Below are 20,678 nucleotides of genomic sequence, written 5' to 3' on the forward strand. Positions count from 1 at the left end.
AATTAAAAAAAAAAAAAAATAGGAATTTGCGCATCAGGCTAACTATATAAACACACCAGTCAGATGTTTTAAAAAGTTATATATCAAAATAAATAGCTTTGGGTGTTCCCTTTACATTGAGTTATACGTTTTAAAAATAACCACCAAATCTACATTAAAAGATATTCGTATATTTAGAAATATATGATACAAAAACTTAATTTATTGTTTAAAACGTCTTTTAGATAGTCATTTAGCTAAGGTGGTAGGCTACCAAAAATACAATATCGGGTTGTGCAAGACGATCTCCAAAAAAATAAAATAAAAATGAGTGACAGTATTTTATTAAAAAAAAAAAAAAAAAAACGTTCAACCCAAGTGAAAGTGAATATTTCGCCCGGTTAGAGTTCAGAGTTCTGTTACATTGCCTTTTTCAAGGGGGCGGAGACAACGGTTCCGCTCGTTCTCGTGAGTGCGTGGTGTTCCAAGCAGAGCCTCGAGACGCGGCCACACGGGTATGCGCGTGCAGGTAGCGGATTAACAGTTAAGTAGCCACTGGTGATTTGAGACGTTTTGGTGACAATTCCGCTCCAGGTGGTTCGTCTTTTCCTCGTTGTCGGACAGTGAAACAGCGAGACTACGGTAAAGTAATTTGGTTTGCCTCTAGTTTTATTTCAAAGTTGCAGTTACCAGATGTGTGAAGTTTGACAGTTGCAGCACTCTGCGGGCGCGCTGACACAATATGCTCGTTTAAACTGTTCACTACTGGTCTTAAAGGTTGGCGCATTTATGTTTCAATTGATACTAACGTGTTTTTTTAAAGACGTGAAAAACTGTTGATTTAATGACGTCATAAATGCGCCAAATTAGTTTTGTAGGCAAGTGTGCGTACGTAGATACTGTATGAAATTAACTTTAAATATTAATGTTGGCCAGGATAATGAAAGAAGAGCAGACAATGTCCAACACTGGAAGAATTGGAAACTCCAATACCTTTTAAAAATAGCTAAAATATATTATGTAGAATTCAAGGTTTACAAGACGTTTGGTCGTTACGTAATCCCCATAATTCCAAGTATGTGGTTTTATACTGTAGTTTTGAGTAGTATTGACTACTGTAAATCAGTAATATTAAAGAAGTGGTTGTTGTCCAAACACACACACACACACACACATAGGCTATCATCCAAACAAGGGAATGTAGAACTCATTTGGAATATATAGCCTACAACAGAAGCTGGTCTAATTTCCCTATTTCTAAAAGTAAAAATGTATCTTATGATCAACTCTTAATTTGCATACTAAATTGTGCAAATTGTTTCATTTTGTTTTACTTGTACATACTCTGTGACCATACAGTATATTCGTAAAGTATAAAAGCACTGGGCCACGGCATAGCAGCACTAACACAAAGAGACCATCTATCGTGGGAATGAGACTAAAGCTCAGTGTTTATCCATAAAACAACTACCCTCTGTCACAACAGACAAATCAGCTTTCAGTCTTTAAATTGCTATTTGTTTTTTTTTTTGCCTTCCTTCCTGGTAATGCCTGTTCTGATCTCGCCATGTTTGCATGAACCCTGAGGTCTGTGCTTCAAGGTTAGGGGAAAAACAGGAAAATCGGTTTCCAACAAATATTTGCAAAATGCTGTGTTTTCATTTGCATATAGGTTTATTTCTTCACGTGGGTTTAGCCTTGTTATCTTGATATCACAGAAGCTGTTTGACAGAGTATGATAGGGAGTGGAGGGCAGATGAAATGTGACGTGTTCAACAGTACTGAGTGTGTAAAGGATTATTTAATCGTTGCTATCAGAATCATAATCATAACAATTCCTATCAGAAAAAAAACTGCAAATTTGAATTTCACTATTAATGCCAATGAATTTCATAATTTCTTAGTGTTTGGTTTGTTCCTCTTTTGCTTTAATGACAGCAGCATGAATTAAATAAAACTGATGATCATGTTCTCCAAAATGATTTGAGACCAATCCAAAGACAATCCTGAGCTTGGATTGAAGGGAAAACCTCTGACCATGTGTACAGACTCACATGATCAGTGTCACAAATCTACTTTTTTGATTAATGACCTAGTAGAGCCTGGAATATGTCATACCTCATTTTAAATAATAACGTTTTTGTTTTGTAAGTTTGAATTGGATTTTGGATATCTTATTTTCAGTGTGAACCTTTAGACCCTGAATATAAAAAGTTTTTGCTTTCTGATAAACTTTAAAAATATTAGCTCTCTTAAATTGAAGTATCTCTATGCAAAGAACGGATCTAATTTGCTCTAATGTATTCTGTGTCTCTTTGTCTCACTCATTATATTCAATCTCTTTCTCTTTCATAGTCAAATTAAGTCTGTTTAATCCACAAAACCAAAACAAAACAGCTCTCCTCTTCACAAACTTCACTAATTATACATCATATTAAAAAAAGAGAACAGACAGTGTTTCTGTAACACTTACAGTCAGGGAATAAATTATGTTTCCAATTAGCATATGTGGCCCAATTTGCACTTTATTTCATGTTAATTTGTTGCTTTTAGAACATGCATCATCGGGTCTCCTCTGTCCCCGTCTGCAGTACGACAAGAGCTCAGTTTAGGCAAAGATAACTGAGCACTGTGGAAGTGACAGAGCACATTATCATGACTGACAGATCAGCTCTCACATCTAATCGCTGCTCATCTGAGAAATGGTTTTTCACAAGGCCAGAGGGGAGAGGGAGGGAGGGACGAACGACTTCAAATCCATGTCAGTGTGTCTCAGTGTAATCTTGACAAATTGAAAATAGGTGACATCGAAAACTATGTCGGAGTAGGACATTGAAAACCAGCACACCATCTTCAATATAAGGCCAAAAACATCACAGGAGATTTAACTGACAGAATTACGCTGTTTAAACAAATATTCATAAAAGTTTAGTTCTGCTTCTATTTTTAATGTTTCATTATGGAGTTTGACATACCTAATACGAAACTCACATATCATTAACAGTGCTGAAAAATAAAAAATATGTTGACAGTAGGGCTGGGATCAACGATTATTTTTTAAACGATTAATCTAGCGATTAATTTTTCAGACCGATTTGATTTCGATTATCTCCCCATTAATTGACTACTAACAATTTATACATGTTGATTTACATATCTGAATGGAAAAAACATCAATTCCTTAACATTGCAATATGTTTATTGCTCTTAAAATTACAAAATAAAAGACTGACTAAGAATGCATTACTTGTATAGAGACAGCATTCAATAAAACCTTGAAACCTTGAAAACACATAGCTTACTGAAACAAGCTTACTGAACACATAGGGCCTAGCTTACTGAAAAAAAGAAGTTCTTTCAGATGAAAATAACAACAACTTGATGTCTAGTATTCAATAAAAAAGTTCACCCAAAATACTTGTTTAGAGCAATTGAAAGAATACAGTATGTAAATGTAAACTTGAGGGCTTTAAGTTAATACAGAGAGTGCTTTTACAAAAAAAAAAAAAAAAAATTAACAGTGGGAGCCAGCAGCCTGTCATGTAGAAAAAAAAATCTCTGCATGCTACACGTGAAACTTTGGCGTTCCGCCCTTTTTCTATCGTGTCTAATATTTTGGTTAATATGCACAAGGGAGGGAGAGAGCAAGAAGCGCTCGTGTAGTTTGAAGACTGTGAGTGCGCGAGCGCGCGTGAAACTTTGGTGTTGCGCCCTTTTTCTATCGTGTTTAATGATTTTGATTAATATGCACAAGGGAGGGAGAGAGCAAGAATCGCTCGTGTTGTTTGAAGACTGTGAGTGCGCGTGCAGCCGGGGCTCTCTCTCGTACGTGCCCTGTCACTGTCACTCACCGATCAAATAAGGCTTTGACAGCCGCCAACAAAAAAGATCAATGCAGAAAAACCCCTGGATTGGTTATATAACGTTGGACAGAATGTTGATCCGGCCATCGCGTATATTCAGCGCACATAAGGTAAACGTTTTGCAAACGTTTTTTAGAGAAATAAAAACAGGTCGACGAATCGATGCACATATTTTGCGTCGACGTATTTTTTGCGTCGACGTCATCGATGACCTCGACGCGTTGTCCCAGCCCTAGTTGACAGTTTATACAAGCTAATCTTTTATTACTCATGCATTTTATCTTTTATGACTTAGTCCCACAATGTTCTGGAATATTCCAGAAAGCAATATGACGTCTAAATTATTTATACTACGGGCCGAGCGAATCTGATTGGCTGACGAAAGTTCTGAGGCGTGCGATTATTTTTAATGAAACTCACGGTGAAAGTAGTTACAAGCAGCATACAAAATAATACCGGTAGTCACTTTCATACCAGTATAGCACCCAACCCTAGCTGCAGATCATTATCATTAGCAGTTCTGTAAGAAAATAACCTATGTATTATGAGGAATCAAAGAGCTTGAGCCTGACGTACTGAATGACAATGAAGCAAAACATTTTCTTTATGAAAGAGATCAAATCATATTGAAAAATAAAAGGCAGTGAAATGCTACACTCCTAGAAAAAAAGGTACAAAACTGTCTCCTGGTACTAATTTAGGGGCAAATAGGGTACAAATCAAGTCCCTTTCAGATTTTGTATGTTAGGGTACTGGCCAGTGACAGTAAAAACAAAAACAGTCAAATTTCAGTTATTTACTTACAAGACTTCAGAGGGAAAAAATACAAGTGTTATATGTCCCCTTGACTGCTGTTTACAGAGGTTACCCCTTTGTTAAATAATATGCATTAATGAAGGGTTAAAAGGTTGTTTACTTCTGCAAAGTTCCTCTTATAGCGAGCCAAAGCCACATTTGTTGTTTACGCATGTGTTTTCTCCTTGTACAGTCACCATCTCAAATGGAGGATGGGCAAGGACATGCATCATACTGTAGTAATTAAATATAATTTAATCTGCATTTCCTCCTCTGCTGTTTGTGCAGCTCTCTTTCCCCCGATCCTAATGGAAATGATCCTGATTACCAGCATCCCTTTCTTTCCTCTTCACTCTGAAAAGCCCAATTCAAAGGAGAACAGAGAGGACCTTTAAACTTCTCAACCAATCTGGTTAAAATGATCATCAACCAACTTGGTTGAAAACGTTCTCTTAGAACAACTTCTGTGCAAAGATAACGGGGGGATGGGGTTCTCGCCAAGAAAAGATTAAAAAGCTTAAATAAAAATCAGTAAATAATGACTTAAAATATATCTGTTTCCCACTCAAAAGGAATCATCCGACTTCACAAGACCTGGAACACAAGACCTAGGACACATTCATGTGGACTACATCTATGGTCTTCCATTCATTTCAGTTTGTTAATTTTGGCCTGTTTATGTGTTTTCTTTAGGTGGAGGTGTGATGGACTCTTGAAACGAATTAAACAAGTGTCTCAACATCCTCAGATCACAGACAGTGTATTATAGTAAGATGTGACCTCTTCTTTCCCAATTATGGGTTAATAATACATTAATTGCCTGCTTCATTTATTTCTATATTTCTTCCCTATTAAAACCTTTTATTCTTTCTTTTTTTTGTGAGTGGTCAAAACTTGACAGTACTTAAAAGTACTGAGTAGCTTTTTTTGAACCAACTTGCTCCACTTTAGTAAAAGCTCACATTTGCAATGCATACAATTGTCACTAGCAAGCTAACCACAGCTGCCTGTTTTTGCTTCACTAGAACATTAGCAGGGTTTTGACCTCACTGGTTTCTCACAAGCCTGAGGTTTACACGTTTACTCTTTATTTTCTTCATTTTCTCACCCTGGTTTCTCAAACCTTTTTCTATCTCTTCCCATTTATGGCAGCTTGACACTTCCCTTCGTTCAACCTCTCCGTATTTCACCATGGAGGCCAGAGGAAAGTATGACTTCAATGGCACAGCAGAAGATGAGCTCAGCTTCCGCAAAGGAGACATTCTGAAGGTGAGTGATGGAATACTCGAATGCACAACCACTTAGTTTTGAATTGACCACCAAATGAAAAATGCTACAGATGCTAGCTAAAAAAAATTAAGTATACAGAGGAAACAGTGAAAACAAGTATTTGTGCTTATAAGACGACTTCAGCTATATTTCTTGGAAATATCGCAGAAAGAAAAAAATGTGTTTGCTGAATATGGGTTTATACATTTCTTGGGAAGCTCCATGACTGATAAGAAAATTAGGCATTTGAGATTTTGACACGTTTGAGAGATTTTTAAACACAAATGAAGGTGCAAAGCTATCAAGTCAGTGGGGTTACACTATAGCTACTGTCAGTGCATTGGGCAAAGATAATGTATCGTGATTGTTTTACATTTTCATAATTATGATTTATGTCTCATTTTATAATTTCAGTTTTTTAAGTCATTTAAGTTTTATCTAATCATTTTCACTTGCATCAAAATTTAAATTTTTATGTCATAATTATGTGTTTATGTCACAATTATGACTTCTAATCTCATAATTATAATTTACCTTTTTATGAGGGTTTAAGAAATGGGATTTTATTCTTTGGGATTATTTTCTTTTTAACAAATATTACTTTAAACAGATCCTGGGAACTCAAGACGAATGGTTCAAAGCAGAGCTACATGGTCATGAGGGCTTCATACCTAAAAACTATGTTGACATGCAAACGCCGAGGTGAGCTCATGCTTGTGATATTTATGTTTGTATGTTTTTTTTATCACATGCAAAAAACTCTTGAGCATGTAGTAGTTAAAATTTGGGCTATTGTAAGTAGATAAAGACAGAGCAAGAGAGAGTTAAAGGACTTAATAAGCACACAACTGTATTTGGATTCCAAATGTTCTACAGCTGGTACAAAGAGAACGCCAGTCGTGGCTCGGCTGAGGAGATTCTCAAGTCCCGAGAAGTGGGCGCTTTCCTGATCCGTGGCAGCCAGAGTTCCCCTGGAGACTTCTCCATCTCAGTCAGGTAACAAAAATGAGGAGAGAATGGAATGAGTGGATTTATATTAGGATTGCAGGTTTTGATTTTGCCTTTGTGACTGCTTAAAGGCATAGTTCACCCAAAATTGAAAATTCTGTCATTATTTACACACCATCATTGTGTCCTTCCAAACCTGTATGACTTTCTTAGTTCTGTACAACATTGTTTGTCAATATAATTGAAGTCAATGGTAACCAAAAATGCTTGGTTATCTATATTTTACAACATATCTTCTTTTGTTTTCTGCAGAAGAAAAAATCTAAAAACACAAAATGAGATAAGGTCACAGTCTTGTTAGGCTAGTGTTAGTATTTCAGCTGTCCCATGAAGGTCACCCTTAAAATGCTGTGAATCTGTAATCCCACAAATTGTCATGTCGGTCTCTTTAAGCCATGAGGCTGAAAGATCCTCATAGACCACACACACACACACACACACACACACTGAGTCTGCCCTATGGAAACACTCCATCAATAATGCATCAATAACATCCATCTTATTACAGCAGTCAGACAGTCTATTTGTTTCAGCCATACTCTCATAAATCACCTATACAGTGGGTCCAAACTGAATGCTCCATGTAAGACTGAGAGAGAAAGAGAGAGAGAATGAGCGAGGGTTCCCTCTAGTGCAGAAAGTGGGTTGTGCAAGCTTCTGTTTATGAAAATTCATGGACCATAATATGTCCTGAGGGCTGGTAATCAAACTTGAATAAGTTAGAAGCTTCTGTTAAATGATTGCATAGCTTTTTGTAAGTGAAAGTATTTTTTATATATGAGCCTGCCATATGACACTGAAATAAGTGTGAACGGTTAGGTTTCGTTTTTCTCACATTCATTTATCTCGCTTTGTTTTTTTTCACGGCTCACAGACACGAGTGTGATGTACAGCATTTCAAAGTTATGAAGGATAAATCGTGCCAGTACTACCTGTGGACGGAGAAGTTTACCTCTCTAAACAAGCTTGTGGAGTTCTACAAGACCACCTCCATATCCAAGCAGAGGGAGATCTTCCTTAGGGACGGAAGTGGAAATGAGCCACGAGCAGCACCTCCTGTAAATAATATCTAGATTTGAAATCCATAAATACAGTTTGCTCTTAATCTTCTAGTCTACTGTTTAAACTGAACTCCGTGAAGACATACCTAATCATTAAACTTTCTTTTTGCTGTCTCTGAACGCATTTATCTGCTGATTTCACTTGTTTTTCAAGAGACAGCTGATGAAATGAAAACAGAAAGGCTCTGTTGTGAAAATGTTTATTTCAAATTTAAGATTTGTTCAATGCAATATGAGCCAATTCTGCCAAACATGGCTTTTAAATGTGAATGAAGCTGAGAGTATGTTGTACAGGAGATCAATAATATTCATAAAATCTATAAATGGTCCTCATTTTCAGTTAAGGAGTCCACCCGAAGTTCGGCCTTCTCCAGCTGGTGGTTATGGCGGTCCCCCAACCTTATCACAAAACCGCAACACAACAGATCAGACTCACAACCAGAAGGTACAGTACAAGCATGTCAACAGTCATATTCAAGCCCATCTGTGCATGCATTTAAAACTGGAAAACCTTGCTGAATTATTGAAAAGCTGTCATTCATATTGAAGTACCGTAGTCTTTATTCCATTCAACTAACCAGCTGTTCCTACAGTCTTGCAAAAACGGATTATGAAAACGCATTAAATCTTATTATTTTAAATATAAAATATTGTGTAAAATATGAAAAAATATGTATTGCATTTAATTATATATATATATATATATATAAGAAAATTGCAAATATCGTAATTGTAATTATTGTAATTGTATGGCAAGAAAAAGGGACTTATTGATAAATACAACTGTGTTCTTTTCTCAGAGTAAGAGAGGAAGTGTTGAGGAAAAAGCTAACACTCTGGGACACCAAGGGAGGAACAGCCCAGCCCCTCGGCGAACCTCTGAAACTTTGCCTGCTCCGGTATGACACCAGAAACTCTCTCATGAGCTGTCAAGAGTATCATCACACAAAACTCTATTTAGGTCTTGTGTGAACGTCTTCTTTTTGTTTTGTTTTTTATAAAAGGCAATGTGCGTAATATTTTGCAAGTTTAAAATACTTCTACTTCTACTATCCTATGTTATGGTGCATTCAAGTCAAGTCGGGAAAGATCGTATTTACAAGTTGCTCACACATGAGTGCCCCCACAAAGTCAGAATTCCGAAAGGGAACCTGAATTTTCTGAATTTAAGTTGCATGTATAAAAACAGAAAATATAACTAAATAAAACTCATAAATATGAACTTCCCAAGAGGACTTGAACACACCATTTATATGGTGAGACAACTAACCAATGGCATGAGTATGGAGGCTGAACTAACGGTTTGTACAGCCTATAGAATGTGAGGGTGTTCAGAAAGGTTTTTTTTTTTTTTTTTTTTTCATGATGTACAGAAATTACACACTGCACCTTTAAATGGCTATACATGGTTATTTTTTATTAGATTTTATTTTCATGTCCCAAGTATTAAAAAAAGAATAATATAGGAACCAGCCATTTAGGGACATTAAGGAACTAAATTCAGAAGGATATTGGTACTTTTTATTTTTTATTATACTGACCATTTATTGTGTGTGTGTGTGTGTGTTGTAGAGGTCAACCATACAGGTGATAGCACTGTATGACTTCACAGCAGAGGAAGATGACGAGTTGGGCTTCAATGCAGGTGACGTCATAGACGTACTGGAACGTTCTGATGCATCGTGGTGGAAAGGTCGATTGCGCGGCAGGACTGGTCTTTTCCCTGCCAACTACACAGAACCGATCTGAAGTCTTCTGACTGCTCAGAGGTGTGGAATCAGTATGTTAAGGGTCAAATCCATCATTCTCTTACCAAATCCTTTCAGTAATGCATGGACTGGATGATTATTTTCAAATTACTTTTTATAAAACTGGCTGCAGAACTGTTGAGGAGAAGTGAGAAAAAGACTCCTGAAGCTCTTTGTTGCTTCTCTTTTTGCTTCTCTTTTTCATATACATAACCATTTTTTTTTTCAGTTTCACAAATATGGTACGAAGAGTAAACCAAACCATTTCCCTTATGTGTCAGATTCTCATAATGACTAGACATGTCTCTTATATGATCTACTGAATTATATAGTGTATAGCTCATACAGTGACCTTTCGTTTCATGTTTATATGTTAAGATCTTCAGTAGGACACACTAAGTCACAGTGTTACAGTAAGCAAAGATTTTGTTATTGTACCAATTTTTGTATTAAAAAGAGACGTTTTTAACAAGTGTCAGTTGTCAAAATAGACCCATGGCACAGGCAGAAGAGGTATGATTATTGTTTTGTTATACAAGATGGAAAATACGGATGCCAAATATGATAATAACAGCGGTAAATAGCTTGAATAAATCGTTCTGCTTTCAAACCTAAGTCAAGTGATATTTTCAAAGGGATAGTTCAACCTCATTGTGTCATAATTTAATCACTGTCATGTTGTTTCCAACCTGAAGGACTTAATTTGTATTTTCCGTGTTCCACGGAGGAAATAAAGTTACAGCTAAACTATAACAGAACATTAAAAATAAACTTTTAATTGTTATTTATTATTGTTATTTGTTTGTTTGTTTTCTTGGTTGTAGTTGTATTCCTTTATTTACTTTTTTGGTAAAGAAACACAAAAGTTGGCGTCAGTCAAGGAAACTAACGTGACCGTTTCATCCGTACTTATTTGAAGTTAAACAAGTGTCATCATCATGTCAACTCACAAGCCCCGCCTACCGCTCTACCGAAGCTCCGCCCAACCGTTCTTTTCAATCTCGTTGAGAAACACCTCAGCCAACCACTCAAACAGGTAAAGGTGTGCTGAGCGTTCCGCCTGGAGTCACGCAGGTGAACCGTTGTTTCCGGGAGTACAGCTGCCATGGCTGAGTCTCAGCTAGTATGCTTGGACGACGAACATGTCAACGTGAAAATACCGGAGTCCAAGCCGGAGTTTTACTATAGCGAGGAGCAGCGGGCCGCGCTCGAGCAGCTCTTGAAGGACGGGGATGGCGCGTTCAAGATGCGCCTCAAAGAGGATAATATTAAAGACTTTCTCTCTGCAAGGGAAATCAAATGGATGCGGGACACCTTCCAGGAATATGACAGTGACTCGGACATCTGCTGCTCACGGTCGCCCCACGATACAAGTGAAGACTCAGGTGTTCACTCAACCTACTGGCCGACCATGTCAGATACGGAGATCCCTCCGCTAGACATCGGTTGGCCTAGCAACGGTCATTACAAAGGGGTAACTCGGGTGTCGGTTTACACCCACCCATCCAAAAACAACAATCCGCATATTAAAGAGGTGGTCCGCAGACTCATTCAAGAATCCACGAAGGTAAGCGACCATAGCCGTCTACCAATTATTCCTACTACAAAATTGTATTTTTTAAATATATTTTTTTATTACTAGTGGAACAAACTATTCCAATAATAGCCTAATTAAGTGATTAATAGCTATTCATTAGTCATTAGTAGACTACTTAGTGACCTATATCTGTTCAATTAGTCATCATACGTATGCATTATACTAGTACAGTAGTATCCTCAAGTAATTATCCCATTGTTACTGGTTGCTATTTGCACGGGTCAAAAAATTACAATATTTCTAACTTGTGGGTCAAAAAATTACAATATTTCTAACTTGTGTGTTGCTTGTAGCTATTTACTAGTAACTATTCTTGAGGTATACTGTAAGTACTTAGTTACTAGTCAAGTCACCTTTATTTATAGTGCTTTATACGTGCTGTAGTGCTGTATCCAATAAAAATGTATGTGTATTGAAATGGATGCTAGTATCTTTTGGAATAGTTACTAGAAGTTACAGAAACCTTAATAGTAAAACTGGTTACTAGTTGGAAGTGAATAGTTGATATTTGAACCATAGATCCTCACTCTGAAATCAAATAGTTAGTGAAATTAAAAAAATATATACTGTACTATTCACTATTGGAGTACAGGATAAATACTAACAAATAAAGTAGTAACCTAAATAGTTCATTTTAAGGAAATAAGTTATGTGTCCTGCTTATGCGAAGTCATATTTAAGATGTTTTATAGATTTATTTGTTTTAATTGTATGATTCGCATGATTTGACTTACAGCTTTACTGTAAGTTTATACGGGGCTGTCATTATGACATATTCTGAAGTTAATTGTCAGTCATGTGGTCGTGTTCCTTTCACTGAGCATAAGATCATCTTTCAATAAAATAATGAACATTTAACTCTGACCTGACTGTTTTAAAACAACTAAAGTTGTGGGAATACGGAATAATCAGATAAAGTTAAGTACAAATCTTAAGAATTCAGTTCAGCAGAAGTTTTTTTTCTGAAGAAGGCACATTTCTTCAGAAACTGCTGAGGCCTGGCCCCCGGGGCGGTGGGTATTTCGCTGGAGTGCCGTTTAATTGCGATATAGCTCTGAGATCTTATTTGGAAATCAGCCTGAATAAACATTGGCCTTTAGTCCTACAAATCAATATGAAACAGAAACGTTAATTTGAACTTTAAATGAAATCTAAAAAGTATACAGTACATACATATTGTATGTTGCAAAACTGAGAATTAGCAAATACATTCATTTAATTTGATGTAAACAAATGTTGATATAAAGTATTTATTAATTCTAATGATGGAATCGTTATTAGAATAATACATAAGTAACTATTGAAATAAAATCTGTTCTCAGAAAGACCAGTTTCCCCAAAAAACAGAGGACAGAGGTATCTTGCCATTAGTTAGATCAGGTAGTATGTATAGAAATATCTCTAACCTTTTGAGCAGTATGATGTGTGCCATTGTGAATGAGTTTCAGTCATAAGAGTGAAGTAATAATCAGTCAGGAAATCACCCTCGTGTAGCCTTGAGTGCCTTGTCAATCACACTGCCAGAGGCCTCAAGTCAAAAGTCATTTACACACACACTGTGACTTCCTTAAATAGTGCTAAGTTATAATGACACACCTCAGATACAAAGCATTTCAGCTGCCTTCAGTTCACCTCCATGCACTGTACTCTATTCCTCAATTAATACAAAAGCTGTAATAAATGTTCATGAAAAATGTTAACTCAAGAGCAACTACATTTCATTGCAACTCCTAATTTAGTTCTGTTTCCTCTCATAATCATCAATCTGTCATACATCCTGAGATAATGCTTAGATCCTTACGATTTTTGGACCTGATTTTAATAGGCCATCTCTGTTTGTAGCAGTAAAATGAATACAGTAAGAAATATAGCTGGTTAATTTTATTGTAGATACTTTTTTGTTGGTGGGTTGCGATGAAACATATTCAAATGCACTTGTCAAATCGAGTTAATGATGTTCTGACGAGTGCTGCCCTTGTTTTGTTGTTTTGTAGTTACACCTTTTATACAGCAACTCAGACGGTATATATTTTTTGTGTAACTAAACTGTGTTAAATTGTTACTTTACTATTCATCTATTAGAAAAACGGAAGAATCGTATTGTATAATGTTCACATTCTGGGTATATTTATTGAGTTACTGTCCAGTAATCTTTAACTGGGTGATATTTAGATGTGTTTTAAAAAGTTTACAGCCGATTGCTGACTAGTTTCATTTTAGTTTCAGGAAATCAGGTGTCAATGTTAGCCTTAGACTGTGTCCACAGGACATTGTATTTACACATTATTCAGGTCGATCCTGACGCTCTCAAAAGACATATTTCTGAAGTCATGTGAAGTCATGTGAAGCAGACGGTGTCCTCTTGAGAAACCGATAGAAACATGCTTGACTGAAAATCTTAAAAATAACATTTCCTTGTAATGTGACTCAACCGACGCTCCTGTTCAGCTGTTATCTGTGTTTTCTCTTTAATGCAAATTGTTTCGTTCTTATTTACATACATTTGCTCTGCAAGTCGGTGAGAATAAAGAAAAAAATGAGGCCTAACCTTTAAACATTTAGAGCTTTAAATGGGCTTTGAATTGACTCAATAAATTTAAACTTGTTTTTCCAAGTCATGATGAGTTTTATGCTGACCTAGTTTGCATTTTATTTGTTAAAACACTGTGGTGTGTGGTGCTTTTTTCATAAATAGCTTGTAATTCATATTGTGTTTGAACTTTGTATGCTGGAGAGTGTCTGCTCAGCGTTATCCCTCCATCTGTATGAGATTTCACATGTTCATTCAAACTAATTTTCAAACAGATTGTCTGCAGAAAGAGTCATCATCAGAAATGCCCAATGTGGCTTGTACTTGCCTCAAAGCAGATGTAATGATAAACTAATTGTATAAGCTAAGCTCTAACCACTGTCTGGTTTCACTTGGTTTTCAGTTGGTTGCAGTGGTCATGGACCTGTTGACGGACCTGCTGATCCTGCAGGATCTGTTAGACGCCGCGAGTAAGAGAGGGGTGGCTGTGTACTTGCTGCTGGAGGAGAACGGCTTGCCGCACTTCCTGGACATGAGCAGCAGACTGCAGATTTCTGCGCAGCACCTGAGGGTGAGGGATAACAATTGAAGTTCTATCTGCATTAAACAAAAATGAAGCCAATTTTAGGGCAATTATTTTGTGGCATTATGTTTGATAGTTAAGCACAAATTATTAATAAAATTAATCACAAAAAAAAACAGTCTTCTATTCTTACTACCTTAATGAAAAATATAATGTGAATAATAATAATGTGAATAGTAAAAGTGAAACATCGGGATGCATTGTGATGATGCACATTGGAGTTCCCCTTAAATAATGTCACAATACAAAATATTTTGGGAACAATTACTTCATTTTGATTTCAATTGAAACTGAAATGTAATTTTAATGATGTAGATAATATACCACTGAATCTGACAATAATGTCAGGATCATATTTTACACCAAATTCCAAAATAATCAAATTCTATATTTAAAAAGGTTTTGAAATGTTTTATTGTATTATATAATCTTATTTATTTATTTAACACATTTTATAGGTGCAATTTTATTATTATTTTTTAATAATAAAATAAATGTGACTGTTAAGTCCATGGAGTTTAAAGATAAACATTTGAAATCTTTAACAAGACTATGTAAACTTTTAACTATTACAGTATAAAAAACAGTGTCTGTTCTTCGACCCCATTCGATTTTTATTTCTTAACATTAGCCATCAGTAAACCAACATGATCCCTGTTGCCCTTTTATTTGATTACACAATGCCAGTTAGAGGGAAGACACGTGTTATCAAAACATCATAATGTGTGTATGTTAGCAATATTCAGAGTGTCAGACGTGCCTTATCAAGCTTTGCTGGAAAAGTCGTCAAACTTTGAACACGTGACTTACCATATCTCACCCAGACGCACATTAACAGATTGTCAGCTGACCTTTAAAGGATCTGTGTCAACTTGAAACTCAGGAAGATTCTGGAGCTGTTGCCACAGGTTTCAACAGACTTCCTGGTCTGCTGTGCACACACATAACAGCGCTGTCGAATGAAACCCAGCACTTTCTGCCCCAAATACTGCCAACAAGCCTTATCTATGTGGATTGTTTTAGATGGGACACTAGGGCTTTTAGCTAACGCTTTACACTGAGCAATAGAGTTGGATAATTCAGCATTGTTATTTCCTGAAAGAGGATCTGCAGATTTGAACAGAACTAAGGAAAAGGCAACTTGATCTCATTTAGGAGAGTTGTAGAGTGCTCTCATCTCTCACGCTTCTGCTTTTTCCTCATCCATGCCAGCCTTGTACTTAAAGTCCCTTTGTCGCTACAGTATTCCTTTCTTTCGAGTCCTCAGTGTGCAAATGAAATCGCTACACCTCTGTGTGCAAGGATTTCTTTTTATTAACCTGTCGCTATCGACTTCACCTTGGATATTTGCCCATGTCAGGTGTGTTGCTCTGACGCCTCATTCCTCATTTCCTTATACCAAGAATCTGCTCACACCAAGAATAACTATAAAAATAACCGTATCTATATCAACCACAACAACAGATGATAACATTGCATTTATTATAAGCATTGTGGTTTTGTTTTCTGCTGCTTTTAATGTGAAAGCTCTTTAAAGTCTTTAAAGTTTAAAGGTAGATTCTGACTGGCTGTCAATGTTTTAGCATTCATCAGCTGGAAAAGGTCCACCTGAATGTTATTGTTAGAGCTGACTTTTGGACGCTAGAACAATTATTAAAAACATTAGTCAAAGATATAGTTATGATCATTAATTACCTTTTAACAACCTTTTTTCATCCAATAAGATCTTGGATAAAAATCAAATCATACTGTGTCTCTTTTGCTGTAAGTCAGACAGTATAATATTGATCTTAGCTAAGACTTTGGTCACAAATGACTGAGTGTTTTAACGGGTTCGTGTCTATTCCGACATCCTCATTTACACACATAATTGAAATTCTACACAAAGCAAGCTTTGTGCTAATGTTGGCAATATATTTCGATTAAAAACTCTGGAGTCAGTTGTGGCTGGATAAAACAGATCTTTCTTTATTCTTTTAGAGCAATCTTTTGGTAATTGAACATGATTTTATTGAACACAATTGTGTGAGACCAAAAATGATGCAGTGTGTACATATTTTCTCTCTTTCTGCTCTTTCAGAACCTGCGTGTGCGAACCGTGAGGGGCTCAGGCATGCCACTGTCCTTTGGTCGTCTGCCAGGATCACTGTGCTCAAAGTACATGTTGGTTGATGGCGAGAAAGTGATGTTTGGATCATACAGGTTCGTATATAGAGCAAACACTAAGTCTTGCAGTTTTGTCCATCATTGTTGTACGTTTGTTCACTCTTTTTGTCATTACATTTTCTGTATTATTCCCATCATTATAGTTTTACGTGGAGTTCCTCTAGGATGAACCGCAACACAATCACTGTGATGTCAGGACAAGTTGTTGACTTCTTCGACAATGACTTCAGAGAGCTGTATGCTGTGTCTGATAAGGTGGACCTGTATCGTGAGTTTCACATCTGTAAGCCGGCCCTGTCAGTTCCTGTGCTGAAAACGCCAGTGGAACCCAACAAACTCACAGTTCCTGTATCCATGTCACGCTTCCAGATCTCTGTAGAGGACTCCAAAGAGGCCAACCTAAAGGTGCCTGCACATAAATACCATAATCCGAAGTACTCTTTAGTCGTTGGAAACAGTCTAGGTGTGACTGGCTCCCTGCAGGATCTTACTAAGCTGAGAGACTATGTTGACCATGCCCCTGTGAATAACATGGAAAAATTAATCTACACCAATGGGGATCATGTACGTCCACAGTCCCCTACATCCCCAGATGGGACAGAGGATAATAAGGGCGATGGGAAGAAGCTTTTGCAGTTTGGTTCTAAAAAGCAGCGCTCTTCCTTTCGGCATTTCTTGAAAGGCAGAGCAAACAACCAGAGTCCAGACCCTCTCTCTAAAACAACCCATCAAAGCACAAAACAACCCATCACAGGTGCAAAACAGATCAGTCATACAGATGTTAAGGTTACCAGCAACTCCAAGGAAGCATCTTGGTTGGCCAATCATGTTAATGAGCAAGAAGACACATCCAAACATGTTACTCCTGCTCCTCGCAAGATCTCCGAGACTGACAGCACTGGTGAAGTTGAAGACACATTTGAGTTCATAGAGAATCCACCACAGGTGAAGTTTAAACTCAAGAAGAACAAAATGGGTCCAAGGAGTGTTTCTCTTCAGACTATTGCCACAGATGGCGAGGACGGTATGTATCCTGACTATACTCATGTACAGCATTTTCAAGAAGTGCGATGTTTTAATTTTAGGGCTGCACATTTTGGAGAAAATAAAAAATTGTATGCTGGTTTTTGGATAAAAATTGCGATTGCAATTTAAAATGGGATTTAAAAACATTCTAGGTTTGCTTGTTTGTAAGGTTACACAATTTGGCCCAGATTGTGTGATAATACATCAATATCTTTAATAATAACAATAACAATCATTTATTGCTATTTATCTATTATTACTTTAAAAAAAAAAAAATATATATATATATTACTCTTGTAGTATTATTTGAGGAAAAGTATTTGAGAAATAATATATAAAATATTAAATTTTATTACATTACTATAATGTAATTATAAACTATAAAATCACAAATCTAATATCTACTAAATAATATAATTTCTTAATTTTTCAACATTTTTACCATAAAAGTATGAGAAGATGATGTCGTGTTCCCAAATGAACATTAAAGTGCTCAACTGAAGCGACACTGAGATGCGGCAAAGTATAAGAACGCAGTGCCACGCTTCACTCTGAAACATGCATCTATTTAATTATTTCAATTGCAGCCTTTATGATTTAAGGCATATCAGTTCTATTTAGATTATTCATACAGCCATAATTAAATATTTAAGATTTGTTTGACATCTTTTGTTTCTTTTCAGGCCCGAGAGGGCGGAGGCGGAACCAGAAGAAGGCCTGTATTCAGTCCTGAGGCATTTCTGCCAGAGGAATCAACAAGAACATGTGCTTATAGATCAGGACTTTGGATACTAGGACAGGTTTCAATGAGAATATTAACTGTATATACTGTTAAAAAACAAAGAGAGAAAATTTTGTTTGGACAAGATGTAGGTAGTGATTCTCCCTACAATAATATTGATTCAGCTGTCAGCTGAAAAACTAAGTATTAGTGCTGTGTGTTTAAATGGAAGTGCTGCTGACACTGCGAGGAGCTTGTGTCAGGAAAAAAAAAAGACTGAACTAAAGTGAGCATACAATGATCATGTGACCTCCTGCCAGTTACAGAGCTCATAGGTGGACTGCAGAGATCTACTGTATGAATGTAAGACTCTGAAAATGTAGCATGTTACACATATTTCCTGTTTAGCAGATCTCTGCCCTGCATATTTACCCAGTCCTAATCAGTTGCACTCACCCAATCCTCAAGTCTGGGAAAAGCTCCACAGCAAAGCTGAGCGATTACAAATAAAAACATGACTGATCAGTTACCATTAAAGGTGCAGTCTCTTTTACCATGGGTCAGCAAAATTTTGCAGGTGAAATTCAGCCATTTCAATAGGAATCTGTAAGATTGGGAGTTTTGCTTGAGGGTGAAAAGGTTCCCCATGCAGGTTTAATTAGTTCACCTGAAATCGCTGCATTGGTGTTTGAAAGTGAATTAGAAACTTTTTTGCCCTTGAGATTTTGCTGAAATGTTGTTACTGTGATGTCATCTTAATTATATCAGTTTGTACAAAATATAAATAAAAATACAGTCCAGCAATGTAAAACGTGTGGCTTTATGTTTGCATGGAATGATTTGTACACTTATTTTATCAGTATAAATTTCTGTACTGTTCCCCTAAGAATTCACACACAACACATTCTTGACTTTAAAGATTCAAAAAGAACACAGCGGAATGTTTAAGAACGTCTTGATAAGGGTTTTTTTTTTTAATAAAAAAGCAGACATCTGTTTTGCATGTTTACTTTTTTTTCCAGAAATTGTTAAGCACTTTGGTTAACCATGGTTGTTTTTAAATGTTATATTAATAAAATGTAACTGAACTGAACTGAACAAAAAACAATTACAACGCAGCACAGTAGAAGGCAAAGAAATGTGTTCTATGTGAAACGATAGATGTAATGCAATGTTTGTTTTGTTTTGTTTTTTAGATCAATAAATAAATATATGGGGTTCGTATGCTTCGAAAATGACAACTATTGAAAAACTAGTATCTCATTAATTATTAGTAATATCTCATTTTTTGATTAATGCAGCAACTTCTTAGGCACTAGAACATGAAATATAGGAAAAAATATCTGCTAGTTAATGTACTGAACATTTGTGGGTATACTGCTGGCATTTTTCCCCCAGACAAAATTTTGGGTTAGTCCTTTGAAAAATGATGAACACTTAGTTTAGAGTTATTCTGGTAAATTGGGCCACCTTTTGACAGTCATCTCAGTGTTGCCCAAGTTACATAAATTCTATCTTAAGTGGCCCAGATTACCTTAATTCACCCTGCTGTTAGGGGATTATTATTTAAATATATATATATATATATATATAATTTTTTTTTTTTTTTCTTCTCTCTCTATTCAGTTCAAAAGACCGGTCAGACTACTGAAAACACTACTGGCATTATCTGAACACCTCTCAGGTGATTCATGGATCGACTGAATGTTCAGTTTATACAGGTGCATCTCAATAAATTAGAATATGATGGAAAATTTCATTTATTTCAGTAATTCAACTCAAATTGTGAAACTCGTGTATTGAATCAATTCAGTGCACACAGACTGAATTAGTTTAAGTCTTTGGTTCTTTTAATTGTGATGATTTTGGCTCACATTTAACAAAAACCCACCAATTCACTAACAAAATTATAATATGGTGACATGCCAATCAGCTAATCAACTCAAAACACCTGCAAAGGTTTCCTGAGCCTTCAGAATGGTCTCTCAATTTTGTTCACTAGGCTACATAATCATGGCGAAGACTGCTGATCTGACAGTTGTCCAGAAGACAACCATCGACACCCTTCACACGGTGGGTAAACTACATACATTCATTGTCAGAGAAGCTGGCTGTTCACGGAGTGCTGTATCCAAGCATGTTAACAGAAAGTTGAGTGGAAGGAAAAAGTGTGGAAGAAAAAGATGCACAACCAACCGAGAGGATTGTCAAGCAAAATTGATTAAAGAATGTGAGTGAACTTCACAAGGAATGGACTGAGGCTGAGGTTAAGGCATTCAGATGTGTCAAGGAATTTGTCTACAGTTGTCATATTCCTCTTGTTAAGCAACTC

The 20,678-nt window shown here is 36.4% G+C and overlaps 2 protein-coding genes across 3 annotated transcripts; both read left to right on the top strand.

Annotated features, from left to right (window-relative positions):
• The first annotated feature begins 446 nt into the window (after positions 1–446).
• On the top strand, positions 447–10,333 carry LOC132149099 (GRB2-related adapter protein-like). Of its 2 annotated transcripts, none has more exons than XM_059558041.1 (9): positions 447–621; positions 5,331–5,405; positions 5,790–5,906; positions 6,517–6,608; positions 6,783–6,902; positions 7,789–7,972; positions 8,316–8,420; positions 8,776–8,874; positions 9,548–10,333. In XM_059558041.1, exons 3-9 carry the CDS (start codon positions 5,829–5,831, stop codon positions 9,722–9,724), a joined length of 855 nt encoding a protein of 284 aa, XP_059414024.1. In that variant the 5' UTR covers positions 447–621; positions 5,331–5,405; positions 5,790–5,828; the 3' UTR covers positions 9,725–10,333. The 2 variants fall into 2 exon arrangements, with proteins under 2 accessions (XP_059414024.1, XP_059414025.1); XM_059558042.1 differs by having other exon boundaries at positions 461–522.
• Positions 10,334–10,481: 148 nt separating this feature from the next.
• On the top strand, positions 10,482–19,157 carry LOC132149097 (protein FAM83F-like). The gene is made up of 5 exons (XM_059558040.1): positions 10,482–11,290; positions 14,254–14,421; positions 16,514–16,635; positions 16,743–17,623; positions 18,309–19,157. The coding sequence occupies exons 1-5, from the start codon at positions 10,829–10,831 to the stop codon at positions 18,356–18,358; spliced, it is 1,683 nt and encodes a 560-aa protein (XP_059414023.1). The 5' UTR covers positions 10,482–10,828; the 3' UTR covers positions 18,359–19,157.
• The last annotated feature ends 1,521 nt before the right edge of the window (positions 19,158–20,678 follow it).

This window comes from Carassius carassius, chromosome 9 (assembly GCF_963082965.1).
Source record: "Carassius carassius chromosome 9, fCarCar2.1, whole genome shotgun sequence".
Lineage (NCBI taxonomy): Eukaryota > Metazoa > Chordata > Actinopteri > Cypriniformes > Cyprinidae > Carassius > Carassius carassius.